This window comes from Ursus maritimus, assembly GCF_017311325.1.
Source record: "Ursus maritimus isolate PB19 chromosome X unlocalized genomic scaffold, ASM1731132v1 scaffold_X1, whole genome shotgun sequence".
Lineage (NCBI taxonomy): Eukaryota > Metazoa > Chordata > Mammalia > Carnivora > Ursidae > Ursus > Ursus maritimus.
Window position 1 is genome coordinate 109,329,116 of NW_024423319.1, and position 22,462 is coordinate 109,351,577.

At 42.4% G+C, this 22,462-nt stretch overlaps 1 protein-coding gene across 5 annotated transcripts in view; it reads left to right on the forward strand.

Annotated features, from left to right (window-relative positions):
* The window catches only part of SH3KBP1 (SH3 domain containing kinase binding protein 1), a 334,252-nt gene that overhangs the window by 199,571 nt on the left and 112,219 nt on the right, over window positions 1-22,462 (forward strand). For 4 of the 5 annotated variants that reach the window (XM_040633668.1, XM_040633661.1, XM_040633671.1 and 1 more), the window contains one exon: window positions 126-331. In XM_040633668.1, coding sequence (XP_040489602.1) covers window positions 126-331 — 206 coding nt within the window. Of the gene's footprint in view, window positions 1-125; window positions 332-12,498; window positions 12,770-22,462 lie in introns of those variants that run through there. The other variant, XM_040633677.1, reaches the window with a different exon arrangement.

The window sequence follows — 22,462 nt, forward strand, 5'->3', positions numbered from 1 at the left end:
AGCCCCAGTGCAGGTTGCCCTGTGCCCAGTAACACTTTTAGAGGTGGTTCCTGGCTGGCTGTGAGGTGCTTCACGGCTAAGGCTGATTGCTGAGCTCTTTCTCTCCCCGTCCCCACTCTTGACAGGTTTAAGGGAAACCACAGGCTCCGAGAGTGATGGGGGTGACTCGAGCAGTACCAAATCCGAAGGTGCCAACGGGACAGTCGCCACTGCAGCAATCCAGCCGAAGAAAGTTAAGGGAGTGGGCTTTGGAGATATATTCAAAGACAAACCAATAAAACTAAGACCCAGGTCGATTGAAGTAGAGAATGACTTTCTACCGGTGGAGAAGGTATGTTCGACAGTTTCTGTTTTATTTCAGCACAGTGTGGAGTACCCAAAAGTCCATTTTGGGCACCTGAGACTTCTTGTGCCTCTTCTGGGGTGTCTGCGTCCTCACATGCTAGCTGTTTGCCCTCTCCCCTTTGAGGCTCTCCCTCTGTGTTTCTGGAAAGGCTCATGCTCTAGTTTGCGTCTTCTCTTACTGATGGCTCTGTGGAAAGCGTCTCGGTATGACTTTTCAAATGGATCCGCACTTCTCCATTCCCCTCTACCACCACCCCCCCCGAAAAGTCCTTCATGCCTGGACCCAGCTAAACACATGACCACGACACTTGTGGGCACAGACGGATCTATCACTTCTCCTTGTGCATTTCTCTAGTGCTTCATGCCTGGGTGTGTTGACTGGTTCTGCAGTAGACAAAAGGGGGTTGTGTGGTTTTTTTCTCTAGGAGTTAGGTGGGAATGATTTCAGACTGCCGAAAGGAAGTCTCCCACGTGTGTGTATGATGGAGATGGGCCGTGCTCTGACTCCCTGCATTGTTACCGTCAGGAAGCTGGCTGTTTTCTTCTACCTCTCTGGTTCTGGGTTGCGAGAGGCAGACAGTGTGTTGCTGCTGAGTACACGGTTGCCACAGCAACACACCCAGAGCCATCGAGCTTGTGGCTGTCAGTGACGTCTACTGTGGTACACTTCTGAGCACCATAGCTTTGCTTAGGATTTGATAAATACTGTGGAATTTTCCAGATTGTAATAAGCTACACTCGTGCTGTGCTTAAGGAATGTTCGTTAATTCGATTTAGTGCTGAAACTTTTGCTTTGATGTTTGTGCCAGTAGGCTCAGGGGATGGGGCATTGGCAGCATCTCTAATGTAGGTTTATCGGTGGCTTTTAAATGTTTTTCATTTTTTGGGTGAGATGAATTTTTAAAAGTTGCATCATCTTCCACAGCTGTAGAATTTCCAGCTGCCTCTTTCCCCCAGCCTCCAGCAACTTTGCCTGGTGTCATCATGCATTAGAATCTGGAAAGGAAACTTTGGGACACTTAATACTTTTAGGGGTGAAAAAGGCAGAAAGGGCAGAGACTTAGACATGAAAGACTGTTCCATTTACATTCTTCTTTCGCTGCAGCTTATCTGAGCCAACTTGTTTCTTTCAGTAAGCCATATATGATATTTCTCAAGCTCTGAAAGCTATCTAGTTGGTATCCCAGCTTGCGAACTCATTTCTCCTTCACACCATCACTTTCAGATTCCTGTAAATATTTACAAAAGAGCAAGTGCCCATCTTGGGAAGAAACAATGGATGTAGTTTTTCTTCATTTTACTCAACTGGTTGAAATGAACATGACCATTGACTCAGTCAGCAAACACTTAATTCCTTTTGTTTACTTTTTGATTCTTGGTCTTATTCTTCTCTGTGTTGAAGGACATTGTGTGTGTGTGTGTGTGTGTGTGAGAGAGAGAGAGAGAGAGAGAGACTTTTATTATTGCTATGAATATTTGTTTTAAACACAATAGTAAAGTGGGTTATTAGCAGCAGCAGTAGCAGCACCACGTGTAATACTCCCGAGTCTGTATCCCAGCACGCTTCTCTGAACCTCCGGGCCACGTGCCCAGCTGCCAACTTGCGCAGCCCCACTGGAAGATCTTAAATTCTTACTAGCTTACCCAACCCTGAACTCATCGTCTTCCCCCTCGAACCTCTCTGCCTGCAGCTTTCCGCATCTCAGGGAAGGCAGTGCCCCTCCCCCTCCTCCACGTCAGCACTAAAGCCTTGGGGCTGCCCCCGACTTCTCCTCCTCTCACAATCCTTGTCCAGCCTGTCAGGTGACTCCATCAGCCCTGCCTCCTGTGAACATCTGGCACCCACCACAGCTCATCCCCCTCACACCTCCCCTGCTCTCTCGCCATCACTCAGTGGCCTCCTTATAGGGCTTCCGGCTTCTCCCCTTCCCCCTACACTCTTGTCTCAACAGTGAAGCCAGCGTGATCCTTTGAAAGCCCAAGTCAGACCATATGCCACTCCTCTGCTTGTGCCCCTGCAGAGGCTCTCTGGAGAACCAGAGTAATAGGCCTGCCCCAGGCCCACAGGCTGAAGGGACTCGACTCTATTACCACTCAGACTTCTCCCTTTTCTTCTCCCCTTGCTTACTCTGTCCTGGCCCCTTACTTCTCCCTAAACATGCCAAGCACTCTCCCACTTTGGGCCCTTTCTTATAGTGCTTTCCTCTGGCCAGGCACCCTGCCTCTACACCGGCCCATTTGGCGGCCTGCCTCTCCGCTCCCCCATACTTTGCTCAGACTTCACCTCTTCAGCGAGCCCTGTCCCGGTGCACTTACTCTAAAACCTGCCCCCTTGGCTTGTCCTGCTCACTTGTGCTGCATTTTTATTTTCCATAGCATGCAACCCTTTCTAACATAATATTTATTTTTTATCCTGTTTATTATTTATTTTATTCTCTGTTACAGGCTATGTGCTTGGAACACTGTGCAGCACGTAGTAGGTTAGGTGCTCAGTAGGTATTGCATGTATGAATAATAATAAAACTGTATTAGCATAGCACTCTAGAGATTACAGACCTCTATAAAATGAGGGGACTAGGTGGGATAATGTAACAGTTATATGGTTGAAAATATAGTGGCTGTATGGTTCACTGCATTTTTGTGAAGCAGAGATTTATTGTGTTGGTCTTAGTGACATGACACGTTAACATCATCGGAGTAATATATATGTGTGTGTGTGTGTCTTGATTCATGATTTGTTTGCAGAAAGAAACCATGTGCTGGCAGCAATCTTAACCCGCTCCTCGTTGTGAAGCCTCTGGGGCAAACGTAAACTTCCCAGCTTGCTTTACTGGCTGTGGACAATTTTTTTTACAGCGTCTAAGAGAACTCAAAACTATCTCCACCCCCTGTTGTTGGCACTATGAATAGTTGCAGAAATTTATGGATCCATTATATTATTGCACAACCGGGCATGAGAACTGATGAGTGCGATAATGTTTTACTAGCGCACAACCTGGTTCTCGTCACTTTTGAAATGGTTTTGTGTCCAGGATTTATGTTTGCAGAAGGAAGTTTCCTTTGAGAATTGAGTGTGCTGGTTTGATTTCGAGGAAGCACAAACTGGGTCTCATGGGACAGCATTTGTTAAGTGAGGCCCAAGCAGGTCTTCCACTGAGGCTGGGGCAGTTGGCTTTCTGAGATGGCGGGTTTGATAACTTGGATGAAGGAAAAAAAGGAATCTGGTCATTTTTAACAACTGCAAGCATATTATATTTACCATTCAAGTTGGGACATTTTGAGATCCACTTTTCTCCGTCACTAGAAAATTCGGTGCTTGTTTTCCCTATACTCTAATCCATATCAGCCTAACCAGAGTGACTGAATGCTGGTAATTATACCAGGAGAGATACGATATAACACTCCCTGTCCCCAACAATAGGGAAATAGTGAGTAGTCTTTCTTCTCAATTTATTGAGCCATAAGGAAGGACCCTGTTTATGAGTCCTTTTATCACTGTGAATGGTTTGTTTAATGCACCATTTAACTGAAATATTTACAAATGAAATTATTTAATGTCTGGGATTTTGCTTCCAGTAGTTTGGAAGATGGAAGAGTGGGGAGGCCACAAAGGAAGCCAGATTGGTCATGAGTTGATAATTGTTGAAACTAGATGGCGCATACATATGGGATCAGCCCCCTGTACTCTCTTTTTATATGTATTATAACTTTCCCTTGATAAGAGATTAAAGAAAAAAGAAGAACCTTGGGGAAAAAATGTAACATTTAAGCTAAACCCAGAGGTAAGTACTTGTTATATTAAAATAATGGAAAGTACACTGTGTCTACAGATGAACCAAGTTAAATATCATAAAATTAGAAGGGCATGGTACCATTGTCCTAGCTCATTGACCCTGACAAAATTACTTAACCTCAACTAGGCCATATGTAAAATGGGAATACTCTGTATACCTGTCCTACCTTATAAGACTTAAAAAAATGTCATATAACAGAAAATACTTTGAAATTATAAATGTAACTCATTTCAACTAATACTTATTGAGTACTCAATATATGTTCAGCACTGGGGACCCAGTGGTAAACAAGACTGGGTCACTGCCCTCAGGGAGCTGCAGAAAAGTAAATAAGCAGTAATAATACAGTGTAGGGAATGCCACAAGTTGAGATCAGGTTGAGAACACAGTGCTGAGCTGTAGGAGCCCTTGGGCATGGCAGGAAGTGATGAGGTGTGAGGGAGGCTGGGGAACGAGTGTTCATGTACGAGTTGTGTGTAGCTCCTTCCTACAGGAAGTAAAGTTTAGACTTCCTGTAGGAAGTACTGTTTTTAGGCCTACAGGAAGTGATGTTTAGGCTGAGAACCATGGCATCCAGTAGACATCCATTAAGCCAAGGAGCGTAGAGTTATCAAAGTGAGAAGAGCAACATGTATTAATGCCTTGAAGGGAAATTGAGATAGCACAGAGCATGTGTTGAGGCTTCAGCAGGAAGTGGGGAAAGATGAGAATAGAGAAGGAGCAGGGCCCAGATCAGGAAGGGCCTGGTGACTTGTTAAGGAGTTTAGACTTGATCTTAAAGGCAGTGAGGAGCTGTCAATGGGGAGCAATTTTCAATAAGAGAGTGATATGATCAGGTAGGTGGATTAGAGAAAGTATCCAGCGGAACCTGGTGGCTCAGTCGTTAAGCATCTGCCTTCGGCTCAGGGCGTGATCCCGGAGTCCTGGGATCGAGCCCCACATCAGGCTCCTCTGCTGGGAGCCTGCTTCTTCCTCTCCCACTCCCCCTGCCTGTGTTCCCTCTCTTGCTGGCTGTCTCGCTCTCTCTGTCAAATAAATAAATAAATAAATAAATAAATAAATAAATAAATAAATAAAATCTTTTTTAAAAAAGTATTCCAACTTACAGTGGGGTATTCCAACTTATAGTGGGAGGAGTGGATTACAGAAGACAGGGTGACTATAATTGAGGAGAGAGGTTAACAGAAACTTATGTTGGCTCTCCCAATAAGCTCCCCCACTGTCCCTGCAATCTAGGTTCTAAACCAGTTAATGAATAAGATGAGTCAGTGGATGGGGAATCAAAATAATATTTTTGGCTCCTTTTTTCAGTATGGATATCCATTTCACCCAGCACTGCTTTTTGAAAAGATCATCCTTTCTGCACTGCACAGCCATTATCACCTTTGTCATAATTTAAGTGGCCATGTATGTGTTAGTCTGTTTCTGTACTCTCTGTTCTATTGGTCTATATTTGTCCTTGCACTTATTCTATACTACCTCAATTACTGCAGCTTTATAGTCAGCCTTGATATCTGGCAATTTAAGTCCTCAATCTTTGTTCCTCTTCTCCAAGATTTCCTGGGCTATTCTTGACCCCTTGTATTTTCTTTTCTTTTCTTTTTTTTAAAGGTTTTATTTATTTATTTGACAGAGAGAGAGACAGCCAGCGAGAGAGGGAACACAAGCAGGGGGAGTGGGAGAGGAAGAAGCAGGCTCCCAGCAGAGAATCACGCCCTGAGCCGAAGGCAGATGCTTAACAGCTGAGCCACCCAGGCGCCCCAACCCCTTGTATTTTCATATAAATTTTAGAGTCAGCTTGTCATCCCCCCCACCAAAACAAACAAACAAACAAATAAAACCTTTGGGATTTTGATTGGGATTGCATTGACTCTATAGATACGTTTGGGAAGAATTGATACCTTTCCAATCCATGAACATGGTATATTTCTCTATTTATATAGATCTTATTTCATTGTGTGAAAATTCCTCAAAGCTGTACACTTAAGATTTGTGCACCTTTATCTACCTATGTTATATAGCAATGTTGTTACTGATGAAGGCAAAGTTGAAGGATATAGATGAGTATGAGAACCAAATGGGCCTGCCAGCTAATCCCCAGAATTAGACAAACCCACCCACCCAGTCTTAGCAACATTATACTAAAGCAGACCCATGTGAGATAGAAGGGCCTGTCCCTTGGGGAAGAGCAGAGGCTAACTTCGAAGAGGAGGAAAGAGAAGAGTTGAGCTGAACATCCGTAGTTTATTTTTCTGAAATTCACCTAGTGGAGATGTCATTTCATTCTCCAGGGGAAAGTGAGTAAGGGGGCAAAGAGTTCCAGGAGTGTCCAGTTGCATCCAGAAAGTGTCCATTTGGGCTCCCTTTTACATGGCAGGAAACATCAAGAGAGGAGAAATAGTTTTTCTCTCTGACAGCTTTGAAGTGTTGTCATGGATGGTTTGGGGAAACATTTTGAAGGTAGAATGAAGAAATTTGATAGGAGAGGGAGGACTTGAAGATGATGCCTTGGGCAACTGGCTTAAACAGTTGGGGGTAGTATCATTCCCTGGTTAGAGACCACTGGAGAAGAAAGATATCTGGGGAGGAGAGAGGTCACGGGTTGTCTTAGACTAGCTGGATTTCTTAGGTACTTGTGAGACCACCAAGTGGAGGCATCCAGTGGGCTGTTGGATAAATAAGTCTGGTGATTGAGAGAGAACTGTAGATGTAGGTTTGAGAGTCATCAGCCTAGAGATTGGGCTGGAAGACTATAAGAAAGAAGGCAGCCCAGACAGGAACTTATTCTCATGAATACAGCTGGTACCTTCTATCCTCCACCTGTGGACCCAAGAGGGAATTTCCTCATCAGGCTGCTTCCCTGTGACCCCAGCCTGGCCCCAGTCTTTTTGTAAACTCTTTACCTTTTCATGAGTCACTCAGATGATCACTCTGGCCAAACACTTAGGGAAGGGAATAGCAGGTATTACACATGGGTGGGTAAATTACAGATACTCAGGGGAGTCCCCAGGACCTAACCTGACATGACTTTATGTAAAATAATCTTGGCTTTTTGATGCCAGCTCATTCCATGCCCAGGCTCTTTACATTGATTGTTTATTGGATTCCCCACAAGAAAACTCTCCAAGAATCTCCTTTCCCATGGTCTTTCTGTGTGAGCTGATTGCCATTTGTGACTTCTGATGTCTCTCTCTTGCAATGATCCTGTTTTCTTTTTTCATTTGCTACCATATCTCACAACCCGACATTGTGTTTGTGACAGTCTTTTCAGCTCTCATCATCTTGGATCTCATTTGTTACCCAAATTAATGCCTTTATAATATCAACATTGTAGCTTTCACTTGTAACAGAGAGTGATAATTAAAATTGTATATAAATGAGCTACTAATCATTTTTTTTAATCAGCCAAATTGCAGTAAGGGAAATTTTACTATTTTCGTACATAAGCAGTCTTTTTATCCATTTAGTAAAAATTCATCAAGCTGTATACTTAAGTACAATTAAAACATGTAAACATCTAAAGTGATGATCTTCATTCCTTAAAAATGAGAGATTTATGTCTCTAATCCTTTGAAGACTAGAAATAAGCTCTGGGGATCTTCAGGAGCTAAAGGTATTGGTCAAAACCTTGTGATTACCTGAGACCTATAGTCTTGGATGGCCCTCATTTCGGTTGAAAGATAACATTATGTGACATCTCTTGAGCTGTTGGAAAATCCATGGTTTTTAATGAGTAGATGGTATTAAGATGCCCACTGGTTGCCTGGGTGAACGGTCTGGGATTTTCAGACTTCGTTTTCTATGTTATCTTTTCCCACAGTGTCTCTGTTAAGTTTCCTTATCTAGGAGAAGGACAGGGGTGTTGGTAGGAAAGGGGAACCAGACGTAGTATTACAGGATTACTCTTTGACATGTTAGATGTTGTTTACTGTACTACATATGCTTGACATATACTATCTACAACACTCAGCTTAGTTGTATTTTCTAAGAAATGTTTAATTGCAGCCAGAATATCACCAGGTATCACATTCCCAGAAGGCCTTAAATTTGTGTTTTTAGGAGTATAGTGGTTATTAAGCAGGCAGGCCAGATTGCCTGGGTTCATATCCCACGTCTGACTCTTCCTGGGACAGACTACTTCAGCACTCAGTGCTTTAGATTCCTCATCTGTAAAATTAGAATACCGATAGGACATACCCCATATGGTTGTCACGAGGACTGAGTAACACCAACAATGGGCAGGAAAGTGCCTGGCATAAAACCATCACTTGGTTAACGTTCACAGTTGTTATTGCTGCCCTTCTGGTTATTAGAACAGAAGGGGTGCCTGTAAATAGCGGTGCAGTTTCCAGGGCCATTTCTGTCACTGTTTCATATGGGAAATTTCAAACTCAGAGAAGTAGAATTGAATTTTGCTATGTCTGGATAGCTGTTTGTTTGATGTCACCATGTCTTAAATATTAGCCATTAGAAAGTAAGTGCCATGATTTTGGACCTCGCCATCATATTCCTATTTATAACTCCTTAAAAACCATTGTTAAACTCTAGTGGCCCCTCAATAAATATTTGTGGACTGGATACATTAATATAATGTTTTGTCCTAATCCAGTTGAAATTATGAAGGAAGACTCATTATGTTTGGGGTCTGCTTATGGTCTGGCTACAGATTCACTCTCGCATGTGTTTATTAATTGGCTCATTCATTCACTTACTGAAGCTTTATTGAGTGACTTTTATGGATCTGCCACAGCAGCTCTGGAAATTTCTAGATAAATGAGTTCAGAAGTGGCAGTCCATTTGTAAAGGTGTCAGCTAGGTGGCATGTCTGGATTCTGTATTAGCATGATACATGCATATTTTTTACCTGGCAGTATATTTACTTGGGATGAGGTGGGTCTGGTGTAGGTAACTGGAGTGGAGTTAACACCTCCTCCCCTGCATCGCGCCTTGAATCAGCTGTCACATACAGGGCTCTTATTTAGTGCTTTGCATTATGTATGTGTGGGAGAAAAGTGGGTATGTAGAAAAGTCATTATGATGCAGGGGAAAGGAACTAGCGGAGGTTCGTCCAAAGCATCAAAGAGAACAGGGGAAGGAACTCCTACCTGTCCTGGCGGTCCAGAAGGAAGGGATGGGAGTATCAGGGAGATCTTTTCAAGCAAAGTGAGATTTGAGCAAAGTATGAAAAGATAAATGGGTTTTCATGCTACTGGTAGCGAGTGCACGGACAAAGAGAGAGCATGGTTATACAAATACGTGTATTTGGCTGGAGTACAGGGGCCGTGGTCGCGGTGGTGGAGGAGGAGGGGGGATGGAGGGGAGGTGGGCCTTCTTTCCCCAGGGCTCTGCCAGCCGCTTCACACAAGCTGTACTTCTGGGTGAGCTGGCCAGTCGGTGGAGGAGTTCCGTTGGGGAGTGGCATGATCAGATTGGCACTTTAGAGATAACTGGGGAGGTGCCGAGCAATGTGAACTGGAGATGGGGAGGAAGTAGCTGGGAGAGTTGCCAGCCCCGGGGCTCCGTGGTTGATGACTAATTGGCCAGGCACCAGGAACTTCTAGTAGCTCTTGGAAAGGGGCAGATGGGCCCACCTCATGCACACTCTTTGAGCTGGGCCGCTGTAGCCTGGGTTGGCAGCAGAACTGACAGAAGAGCCAAGTTTCCTTTCAAAGAAAACTCTTTTGTGTATTATGGAAAGCAAAAGGCTAGGACTCAGCATTCAGCTGTCTTTGTTAAGAGATAGGCTAAGGATATAGAGATAATGAATAAATGAAGTTGGGAAGGCATTGTTAAATACATTTCTGTAGACATAGTCATGAACGTTATCATGTATGTCTCTAAATCACACATATACATTTATTTATGTGTGCATATATGTGCAGCCAGCTTATCTCCCTAATTCACTTTTTAATGAACTTTCAATTTTAGGGACGCCTGGGTGGCTCAGTTAAGCCTCTGCCTTCAGCTCAGGTCGTGATCCCAGGGTCCTGGGATGGAGCCCCACATCAGGCTCCTTGCTCAGCGGGGAGCCTGCTTCTCCTTGTGCCTGCTGCTCCCCCTGCTTGTGCTCTCTCTCTCTCTCTGACAAATAAATAAATAAAATCTTTAACAAAAACCTTTTAACTTTAGAATAGTTTTAGATTTGTAGAATAGTTGTAAAGATAATACAGAGAGCTCCCACATACCCCACACCCAGTTTGCTCTGTTCTTAACATCTCATGTTAATATGGTACATTTGTCACAATTAATGAACGAATATTGATACATGATTATTAACTAAATCCCATCCTTTATTCAGATTTCCTTAGGTTTTGCCTGATGCCCTTTCTCTGTTCCAGGATCCTAGCTAGGACACCCCATTACATTACATCTCCTTAGGCCCCTCTTGGCTATGACAGTTTCTCAGACTTGCCATGTTTTTGATAACCTTGGCAATTTTGAGAAAATTTGCAGAATGTCCTTAAATTAGCATTTGTCTGATGTTTTTCTCATGCTTAGACTGAAATGGTGGATTTGGAGAGGAAGACCACAGTGGGGAAGTGCAGTCCTCATCACGTCGTATCAGGGGCGCATCCTATCAATGTGACTTCTCACTGTTGATGTTGATGTTGGTCACCTGACTGAAGTCATGTTTATCAGGTTTCTTCATTGTAAAGTTGTTCTGCTTTTTTCCCTTTTCTAGAGCCAACTTTTTTTTTTTAAGATTTTATTTATTTGAGAGAGAGAGAGAGAGAGAGACAGAGTTAGCAACAGAGATAGTGACAGAGAGTATGAGCGGGGAGGAGAGGGAGAAGCAGGCTCCCCTCTGAGCAGGGAGCCCGACTCGGCTTGGGGCTCGATCCCAGGACTCTGGGATCATGACCTGAGCCCAAGGCAGATGCTTAACTGAATGAGCCACCCAGGCGCCCCTAGATTCAACTCTTTAGAAAGAAGTCACAATGTGTACCTCACACTTAAGGAGTGGGGAGTTCCGCTCACCTCCTTGAGGGAAGAGTATCGTCATAAATTAGTGGGAATTCTCTTGTGCAGGAAATTTGTCTATTCTCTCCATCCTAATTAAGTTTTGATTAGGTGATTTCTTATCTGCCCCCTAAATTCAAAATGTTAATTCCCTACTGCCTGCCCCGCCTTGCCATTCACAGCCTACTGACATCTCCCACATTTGTTTTCTTGTGTGATATATAAACAGACCTATGTCTTATTTACCCAAGTGAATTGCACATTTCTTGAGCCCTGAGATAGCATCTCATTCAAAATGCCCTATACCACAGGCAGTTACTAAATATTGAATAAATGGTTTTTAAATTAGTACAATTTAAAAATTCAAAAACTCCCCATAGGTAGGAAGTGAAATGGATCCTCAGAATGTGAGTATGTGAGAACTGTGGTAAAGTGAGGGTACTGTTGCCTTGGCACCCTGCCTTGTGATGTTGTCCTGAATTCGTGATAGTGGCTAATAGGGTGCTTACTTTGTACCTGCTACTTCATTAAGCACTCCACGTATGTTACCTATTCAATCTTCCAGACAACTCTGTAGATTAGTGCTTTTATCCCCATTTTATAGATAAGGAAACTGAGGTGAATGGATATTAAATGAGTTGCTCAAAATTGTACCACTGGGAAGTGGTCCAGCTGGGATTTTGATCTCAGACACTCTGGCTCTAGAGTTTTGTTTTTTTTTTTTTAAGATTTTATTTATTTATTTGACAGAGATAGAGACAGCCAGCGAGAGAGGGAACACAAGCAGGGGGAGTGGGAGAGGAAGAAGCAGGCTCATAGCAGAGGAGCCTGATGTGGGGCTCGATCCCATAACACCGGGATCATGCCCTGAGCCGAAGGCAGACGCTTAACCGCTGTGCCACCCAGGCGCCCCTGGCTCTAGAGTTTTGAACTCTTAGCCACTGGGCTCTAAATCCACTGAAGTGGTGATTAAAATGGTATCTCATTCGGGGCCAAAACAGCATAGCTATTTAAACATTTTATTCCAGTCTGTGAGGATACTACCGATGACATGGCTGGCAATAGTTTTGCTGGAGTTTTCCTGGGGCGAATGTTTCTATAAAGCCATGGTTGTTTTTTCCTTCTTCAGTTTTTTTTCTTTTTTTTTTTTATTGAGTAATTTTTGTATATTACCACTAATTTCATGTCTTTAAAATACAGGTATTTTTATCATGGACATTTCACATACAAACCATATTCTAGATCTCTGTCACTCCCCATCAGATTATCTGTTCAGAGATAGTGGGCTTTTTATTTTCTTTCTGATGTTTTTAAACAGCAGTGGCCGCTGGGTACTGCCAAATAAACACTCCTTCAGTGTGTTCCTTGTCTGAATGGTCATACCTGTGGGTCCCCGGGAGACAGCTACATTCTCGCAGCGACGCAGGCGAGGGAGGAGGACTTCTCGCAAAGCCACCCAAGCCATGAATTGGCCCTGGCTTCCTGAGCCGTAAACAAACGCGAGCTTTGTTCTCCCTATTGCTCATTTGGTCCCAAGTATGACTCAGGGTTAGGCTGGGTCCTTCAGGCTCTGTGCCTTTGGCTGTTGGAAGGAAGTGGGAGGGTTCCAGGGTAGTTCTGGGACCTTTTCAAACTGAAGAAAGGAGGCTGACTGCATGATGGGAGAAGAGGTATTTCTTTTTTTGCTTTTAGAGATGTAATAAGTCCCCTTAATCTTGCATCTTGTCTGCGCTGTTTTCTAACAAGACTTGTAATGGGTTTGCCCTGGTGGGTTACAAGAAGTGTCTGCCTGCCAGGATCCCCTCAGGGGGAAGGGGGGTGCTGTGGATACGCTAAGGAAGAACCTATAGTGTGGAGGAGCCTTTTCTAAAGTCAAATGTTGCACTGGAGCTCTGTAGCTGTTTTAATCCCCCCACCCCTTTGGTCAATCCGGCCATTGATTTTTACAGATGTTTTCAATTCCTCCGTGTCTTGGGTTTTCATGTGCTCATACTGCAGAGAGTCATTTAGATGGGCAGTTTGCACAAGCAGTGACTGTTACACCATGCCACCGAGATGTTTAGCAATTACAGATGTTTGTGCAGTAAACAAATCCAGCTTGCTCTTCAGGTTAACTTAGGAGAGAAGAATATGTCCACGCAGAGTGAGCCAGCTACGGGGCATTTCACTCTAGGGAGGCATGGACATTTGGAGCTTTCCTGGTGAGTGGAGAAGCTGTGAGTAGTGACTTCTGGGTGCTGGTGAACTGTTGTTGTTTTTTTTATAGAAGTAAAGATATTTCGCTAATTTTGTAGGACTGAGCATTTATATTCATTTGCTTATATATACAGTAAAATAAAGACACTAAATTATTTGGCTTTTTAAAAGTTTGCTAGTGATAGGTGCTCTTGTTTCTCTCTGCGAGTTGTTCATATTTGTCTACCTAAAAGCAGAAGTCTGTCATTTTCCAAACACAAAATAAAATTCCCTAAATAAACCACAGGATAAGTAAGGCTTACGATGCGTCATATGCCTTCCATATTCCTGTCTCTTGTTAAAAAAAAAAAATTTTAAAGCAGAGAGTGGATGATATCTATAAAATATGTCTCTTTGTGTCTTTTGCTATTGGCTTTAACTTGTAATGTCTTCAGAATTACATGAAAAGGAAGATAGCATGACAAAAGGAAACACATTGTTTTATCACATTACTTTAAGAGTAGGAGAACTTCTTGAAAAGTTTTTTAATGGCGTCTGTTGCTTGTCTAGAAGGACGTGAGTGCAGGCAGCAGCTGGCTAAAATAAAAAATATACTCATCTGCAATGGACTGAGAGAATTTTCTTATTGAAAGCTATCTTAAAAATTTTTTGCTGCTGCTAATTATTATTATTATTTCCAGATATTATTGTTTTGAGTTCTGAAAAGTAGACTGACAATTAGATATTTATATGCAAAATTTGGCTGGTGACTCTTTGAGAAAGGAGTGAAAGCATGTTGATTGTAAGATGTGACCTATGGAAAAGGCTCAGCAATGGCACTGGGCTCCCACAGGAGCCTCTCTGGCTCCCTCAGGCCAGGGCCTGGGGATGGCACAGGCAGGGGAGCCCCTGGGACCCGCACAGGTTTTGTGAGTTCTAAACTAATTTGCATAATTGAACCCCCCCACCACCACCGGAACGAACCCTTTGCCTTATTGGTTTCTCAAAATGGAAATAGCCCTGTTACTTCTCTGATTACAGGAGTTCTTTGCAATAATTATTATAATAATAAAAACGTACAGTTAAAGAATATGAATAAATTGCCCTTAATTCTATTATCCAGGAACAACCATTTTATATGTATCCTTCAGACTGCTATCAGAACAGGAGTGTCCATGCAGTATACACATGAGGTCATATTAAATGTTACCTGTTTTTAGAACTTAATGTATTATGGGCCCCTCTCTTCTTTCAGACAAGTGCACAGTTATCCCTTGTACAGGCGTACCACCATTTATTGAACTGATCCTCCTGTAACTGTAACTAAAGATTGCTGCTACATTTTTAATATTAAAAACAGCATTCTTGTATATGCATCGTTGTACCTGCCCTGATTATTTTTGCAGGCTGAATTTTTTTTAAAAGATTTATTTATTTATTTATTTATTTATTTATTTATTTATTTGACAGAGAGAGAGAGAGAGAGACAGCCAGCGAGAGAGGGAACACAAGCAGGGGGAGTGGGAGAGGAAGAAGCAGGCTCCCAGCGGAGGAGCCTGATGTGGGGCTCGATCCCAGAACGCCGGGATCACGCCCTGAAACGAAGGCAGACGCTTAATGACTGCGCCACCCAGGCGCCCCTGCACGCTGAATTAAAAGAGGAATTTCCAGGTTAAAGGCTGACTTAATTCTGGTTGGTTTTGTTTATAATGAAAATAACCTAAGTATGTGTTAAAAAAATTCCAACAGAACAAAAGTAAGACTCTCTCAGTCTCATGCACTCAGCTTTACTTCCCAGTGGAAATCGCCAATAAAGCTTTCTATGTACTCCTATAGAAATGTAGAATGTGTTGGGGGCACCTGGGGGGGGCTCAGTCGGTTAAGTGTCTGCCTTTGGCTCAGGTCATGATTCTAGGATCTTGGGATCGAGCCCTGCATCGGGCTCCCTGCTCACTGGGGGTCTGTTTCTCCCTCTCCTTCTGCCTGCCCCTCCCCCTGCTTGCGCTCTCTCTGTCTCTGTCAAATAAATAAAACCTTTAAAAAAAAGAAATGTAAAATGTTTTTATTACAGTAAAATATACATAATACCATTTATCCATTATTAAGTGTACAGCTCAGTGGCATTAAATACATTCATATTCATGGGCAACCGTCATCACCATCCATCTCCAGAACCCAGAACTTTTTCATCTTCCCACAATAAAACTCTGTATCCATCAGGAGCGCCTGGGTGGCGCAATCGTTAAGCATCTGCCTTCGGCTCAGGGCGTGATCCCAGTGTACTGGGATCGAGCCCCACATCAGGCTCCTCCGCTGGGAGCCTGCTTCTTCCTCTCCCACTCCCCCTGCTTGTGTTCCCTCTCTTGCTGGCTGTCTCTGTCAAATAAATAAATTTTAAAAAAATCTTTAAAAAATAAAAAAATAAATAAAACTCTGTATCCATCAAAACACTAACTTCTCATTCTCCCCTCCACCTAGCAACAACCATTCGACTTTCTGTCTCTATGAATTTAACTCTGCTGGGTACCTCTTATAAGTGGAGTCATAAAATATTTATCCTCTTGTGTCTGGCTTATTTTACCTAGTGTGATGTCTTCAAGGTTCACCTATGTTGTAGCAGGTGTCCGAATTTCCTTCTTTTTTAAGGCTGAATAATATTATACTGCATGGCTATATCACAATTTGTTTATCCTTTCTTCCACTGATAGACATTTAGGTTGTTTCTACCTTTTGCCTACTGTGAATAATGCCAAAATGAGCACTGGCCTACTGATACCTATGTGAGTCCTTGCTCTCCTTTCTTTTGGGTATACTCCCAGAAGTAGAATTACTGGATCGTATGTAATTCTATTTTTGATTTTTGTGAAACTGCTTTACTGTTTTCCACAGCAGCTGCGCCATTTTGCATTCCCACCAGTAATGCACAGGGGTTCCAGTGTCTCCACATCCTTGCCAGCACTTGTCATTCTCTGTTTGTTTTATAATAGCCATCCTAATGGGTGTGAAGTGGTGGCTCATTGCTGTTAGATCTGGTGTTTAATGTGTGTTCATGTTGCCTATCACTAAGGGGAAAGGATACCATTCTTCTCATCTTAGAATAATGAGTTGAGGAAAAGGTCTTCTGTGTGAGAAGCCCGATGAACTAGCAGATCAGTTACACAGTCCCAAGAGATGGCAAATGGCTCGAGGGAAGGACTAGGCCCCCTATTCCTCATCCCTGGAGAAAAGAGATGCAGGGAGCCCAGGTAGTTGCTTGCTTTCAGGGTTTTAATGGTGACCAGGACTGCTGCTTCTGTTCACCCCCCCCCCCGGAAGGTTTTTGGAGAGTGGATTCAAAATAGATCTTCTGAGAAAAGATGAATTTCTTTTTTATGCTATCGTTAAGTCTAACGATATGCCTGCCTCCATTACTAGTGTGGTGTTCTAATAGTAATTTTCTATCTCCCTTATTCCTTCTGCCTATATTGATTGGAATACTTCTGTAAGGAAGAGTTGTTCCTTCTCTTATTTATTTATTTTTAACAGTTTTATTGAGATATAGTTGACATACAATCAGCAACACATATATAAGGAGTACAATTTTATGTTTTAACATACATGAAACCATCACCACAATCAAGAAAATGAACATATCCATAACCACCAAAAGTTTCCTTATATTCATTTCTTTTTTTTTAATATTTATTTATTTTGAGAGAGAGAGACAGAGAGAGAGAGAAAGAGAGTGCAAGCCTGTGAGTGGGGGGAGGAGCAGAGGGGGAGGGATCAGGAGGGGAAAGATTCTCAGGCAGACTCCATGCTGAGTGTGGAGCCCGTTGCAGGGCTCATCCCACAGCTCCAAGATCATGACTTGAGCCAAAACCAGGAGTCAGGTGCTCGACCGACTGAGTCACCCAGGCGCCCCCAAACTGGCAGCTTTCAAACAAGCTGCCCAGCTTACTTTGCACAATGGTGTGTCTTTTCTTACCTTCAGAGAATTTAGATCACAGAGGTTGTTCAGTCAGCAACCTGTTTTGTACTTTTCTGTGGCATCAGAGGCCATTTAAAAAGGATGAGATGACAGCCTTATTCTCAACGCAGGCTTTGAATGGTGGCGGCCAGATTCCAACTAGATGTGTGCCCGTAAATGCTCTAGAAGCAAACGGAAGGAGAAGCACAGTAACCCCTACTTACACCTCTGATAGAGCTTCCGCTCTCTCTCTCCACCTGGGCTATAAAATGAACAATTGACAAATTAAGAGTATGTGGGAATTGCCTTAAAAGCCACTTCTTTATCCAAAGGCCATCGTTAAGCCATTTCATGGATGGCCCCTGACTCCGGAGTCTCACCTCAATTAAGCTTGAACTTTCAGGAATAGAGGAGGCAATGTTTGGACAACTAAAGGCAGATATTTGGGGTCTCTGTCATTTAGAAGCTGTATTTCTGTTTTGCTCATTAAAGATGAGGAAGTTAGAAGTGGTAAAGATGAATTTACTGCCTCATTTTCCTTTTTCTTCTTTCACTTGCTAAGCATTTTCACCCACCAGCGATTTTAATATGTTTTGCTCCATTTGTTTTGGTAGCATCTGTTCCGTCTGTTCTTTTTATTTTGATTTCTTAGTTGGGTTTTTCATTTTCTGTCTGTACCAGAGGCAGTTTTTCTGAGAGTTCTTGAGTACCTTTTCTAGACGATTAAGAAAGTGGATGAGGGAAGCAATGATATAAAGTACCAAGACGTTCGATCCTGGAGTAGTCCCGACTTGCGCTCCTGCCACAGTGCTAGTGCTAGCCCTGTCTGCTTGCCGCACCGAGAGAACTGGCCACGTTATGTGTCCCGTGTGTCTCATTTCAGATAGAGTTCTTTTGCTTCGAACCCCAGTACCCCCTTCACATTCAGGTGTTGTTAGAAACAGAGAAAGTCGGCTTGCTCATAATTTAGAATCCTATTTTTTCCAGTGATGGGAATATAGATATTGTTGTTTCTTGATTTGCAAGAGGCTGAAACATTACAAAGCTGGTAACTTTGTGCCCACACATGTAAGTAATCTGCCCCAAGCGATGCACTGTCTCTTCGCAGTATAGGGGTGAGCAGGACGTAATGGATGGGCGACCTTACTGTGCTTCCCAGTAAGGGGATAGGCTCTCTGACATTTTGGTGTAATTTTTGTATGCACTGCCCAAGAGTTCAAACAACTCCAGGTTTTTTCAACTAGAGTCTTCAGTCATAGGGTCACTAGGCAGGAGAGCAGAAACGCGTCTAAATAAGACATGAAAAGAGGTCTTGAAAATATCAGTGAGGCCAAAAGAGATACAGCCAGGGAGGGATCGCTGTTTCCAAGTACTAAGAAATGGTTTTATGGGGCCATAGAGCAGTATGTTTGTGACTTTAGTCTAGAAAGTCTATATGAAATGAAGATTCTAATGTGGGTTGATTTTCTTGTTATGAAATTTAATGACTAGAAAGAGACCGGGGTATCCAGAGAGGAAGTGACTGAAGGCAGTGAATGGAAATGGTCGAGAAACTAGAAATCAGGAGCTGTGGACAAACAGTGGTTATCGTTGCAAAGAGAGAAGGGTAAACAGAGTTTGGGAGGAAGTGAAGAATTACATGGGGTTTCAGGGTTGCTTGTTCTCTGATCCCCCGATGGCTGAAAAAGGGGACCCCTCTATAACCTGAGGCATGGTGATCGGGTTAGGAATAAGGGGAAAGTGGCCAATACTGAGGCCTGATAAAGTCTTCCTTGTTCTATGGCAAGGAGGACGTGGAAATCCTTTCCTGAAAGTCCCCATAGAATTGGATAGATAATTTTCTGAAACCCATCTCTGTGAAATAAATTAAGTATAATACCTCAGGAGTTAGGGAGTAGGCTAGAAACTCCAGAAGTACGATGCCTGCTCTTTGTCCTCCTTTGTCACCATCTTCCGTGAATCTGTGTTGTTTTCGTGGCACGGAGCCTGTAGTGGGACTTTGGGGAAGGCACCGAGAGGAACTGCTGCTCTCAGGACCTCAGAAGTGGAAAGCACTGAAAAGAACGTTCTCCATTGTAATAGAAAAGGACAAGGAATTTCTCCAGACCAGAAAATGCATCAATTGGGATATTTTACCGTGCACATTTCCCCCCCCCACCCCTGTAAAACGAACAAAATGTACCTTTTAAAAAATAACGTAGAACTATAAAAAGTGCCTCTTAAGAAAGCCCATGATTAAAATAGGTGATTTCATGTTTTGTTTTGTCTTCCAAATGAGGGTTTTCTTCCCTTCTATTTTGTGTGGTTTGGCGTCTTTGTGTATGTTACAGAGAAAGGAGAAGAGAATGGGGAAATATTTTAGTACGGGAAAATGAGAACATGCAAAATGAGTAATGAAAGACATACCATTTGATCATTTGGTGAGGATCTAATTTGCCTAAAACTCATCGTGCACCCTAGAGAGAATTTCCAGCCTTAAGAGAACTCCTTTTGTACCTGAGATTTGCTACTGAAAAGACTTGTAACTTTGAATGAGTGAATGAATATGCATGATAGCCCAACACAAGACTGAATTGAACTTTTTCTCCCGCAACAGTTCTAACACCGGAAAGGAAAGGAAGGAAACAAGGTATTTTCATTGGTTAGAAAAAAATGGCTTCAGGCAAATTACAAAAAAAAAAAAAAAAAAAACACGCAGGCGTGATTTTTGAAAAGCAGCAAAATCAAAGTATGTTCACATTAAGTGGAGATGGTTGTCAAATAGCTGAGAAAGGAAAACAACTGTGAAATCTATGTGATTGTAAGATTGTGATACACTTAAGTAAGTAGTTCTAAAAGCAGGGGAAAAATGAAACTTCAAAATTTGGGGGGCCTGGTTTTCATCACATTTGTTTTTTCACCCATCTGAGAAACTGTAATCATTACTTCGGTTTGTGTTTAAAAAAGGGTTTTTTTAAAAAAAATTAAAATAAAATAAATAAAAAGAGTTTTTCCTTGTGAAGAACTGGAGAACCACTAGAAAACAGAACAATAAAGCCACAGACCCCACGCAAATAGATGCCACCCTTTCAATCAGTACTTCTTCAAATGCTGGGAAATGAGGAATCTAGAAGTGTTGTCTTTGATCATACATGAAAAAGTTACAAAGTAAACTCAACTTTTTTTTTCAGTTCCTGTCACACATGTGAATACGAATTCATGGGTTTAATTGGAAGAGCAGGAAATATATATTTTTTAACTTTGAAAATGTGATACAATACCTTGATACTTTATTTGGAACAAAATTAATTGGAAATGATTTTATATCATCTACTTAGTCAGTGAGGTTAAGAGCTGATGAATAACTCGAAGTAAAGGGTGGTGATGAATCGTAGGCAATGCTCCGTGTGGGTGGTGTCTTGTGCATTACCACCCTGACTCACTTTACATCTGATGTTCTTAACATCCTTCCTGATGACTTGGAAAGGGAAATATAATGACCCACTAATAAAAGCTGCATGTGGTTTCTAGTTCGGAGGTGTTGCATATCAAATCAGGCCTTATGGAAAGAAATCAGTAACGTGGAGAGGTAGGCTATCCTTTCTAGTTATGTTAGTGCATGTTATTTTCTTAAAACTTTATTTTTTCCCTCATTATAAAAGTAATAACTGGTTGGTAGAAACACTGGGAAGTAGAAAAATATAAAAGAAAGTAAAAAGCACTGTAATTTAATCACCCTGGGGCGAACCCTGTTGACTTTTTTTTTTTGTATTTACTTTCAGCCCTTTTGCAATACATTTTTAACTGGTGAGATCATACCACACGCATACGTTTTTTCACACACGCATCCTTGCACATCTTTTCCACTTGGCATTATATAAAGTTTCCCATGTCATTAGAGACTTAGTGAAACATCTCTTTTAAAGGCTGTGGGATGTAAGGCTTTAGATAACCTCGAGGATCTGGGAGAACTGGAATTTGGTGGTTGCATTGACTCCCGTCAACATGATGTTTAAATCTCCCACTTTATAGCTGAAAACACAGCATCTTCTTGAAAACATAAAAAGCAAAGTAATGTAGGAAAGCAGTCCGGGCTCACGGGCTGTGCAGTGGTGGGCACTCTGCAAAGGTCTGTTGAATTTGATGCACTGCCTATAAGGTCCGAACAGAGTTCCGGTCATCCCATCCTTGCTGACATTCAAAGAAGCCTTTAAGAGCAGCTTTCGGCAGGAGCCCTGGCTGCTTCCAGGTAGAAGACTGTGGGAATCCAGCTTTTTACATCTAAGTGTCTGTCAGTAATTTCTACTAGTGGCTTTAGAAATCTGTACCACATGAGTTTATGGTCTCATTTGGCCCATGTTTCTTAACTGCCTTGGAAGGAGTATCTGGCCTAACGATTTAGGATTTCTTCATCCATTATTGAATGGATGCCAAGCTTTGTAAAAGATGGCTCGGAGTGATTTTCTATGGTGGTGTGTTTGCTCCTGAGTATCAAAATTCTCAGTAAAAGGCTTTCTGTTCTCCGACAACAGGCCATTTTTCCCAGACACACGCCTTGTTGTTTTCCCATCGTTAACAGTAGATAACAGTTTGGATGCAGCCAGAAGCAGTTGGCATGGGCCTGTATTTGAGGGGCTTCTGGAACAGTCTTTTGGCCACTCACTGTAGGGCGCCACCTTAACTGAAGCTTTATTGACCTGAAAGCTCTGTGGGTTGTCGGCTCTGGCCTTAGTTGTTTCTCCAATTTTCTTTGTTCTGCCTGCTTTTCCTCCCAGGCAATGACTATATGGTGATTGCTATTGCTTTTCTTCCCTGCTCAGTTCTCAGAATTATCACTTTGCTCCAAGCTTGTCTGTGCCGTGTGACTGTCTTGTAAAAGTCGCTTCATGCTCTCCATTCCCCAAGCAAAGAAACAGGCCAGTTAACCTGCTGTTTTAAAAAGCTGCTGTAATCGAAACAGTCATTCTTTGTAACTAGATTCATAAAGAAGCATTATGATAATTGATTTTTTTATTCAGTAAAATTCTGTAACAGCGGAAATGGCTAAGCACTTTACATACATTTTTTCCATTTAATCCTCCTAGAAAATCTATAAGGTACGTAGTATCATTTCCATTTCAGACAAGGATACAGGGGTATAGAGAGGTTAAGTAACTTGCCCGACATCCCATAGTGTTAAGTCTGTGCTTTTAGAGAGGACTCCTACTTAATACAAAGTCACTCTTCTTGCTAGATGGTATCCTGAGAGGGGGAAGCTTTA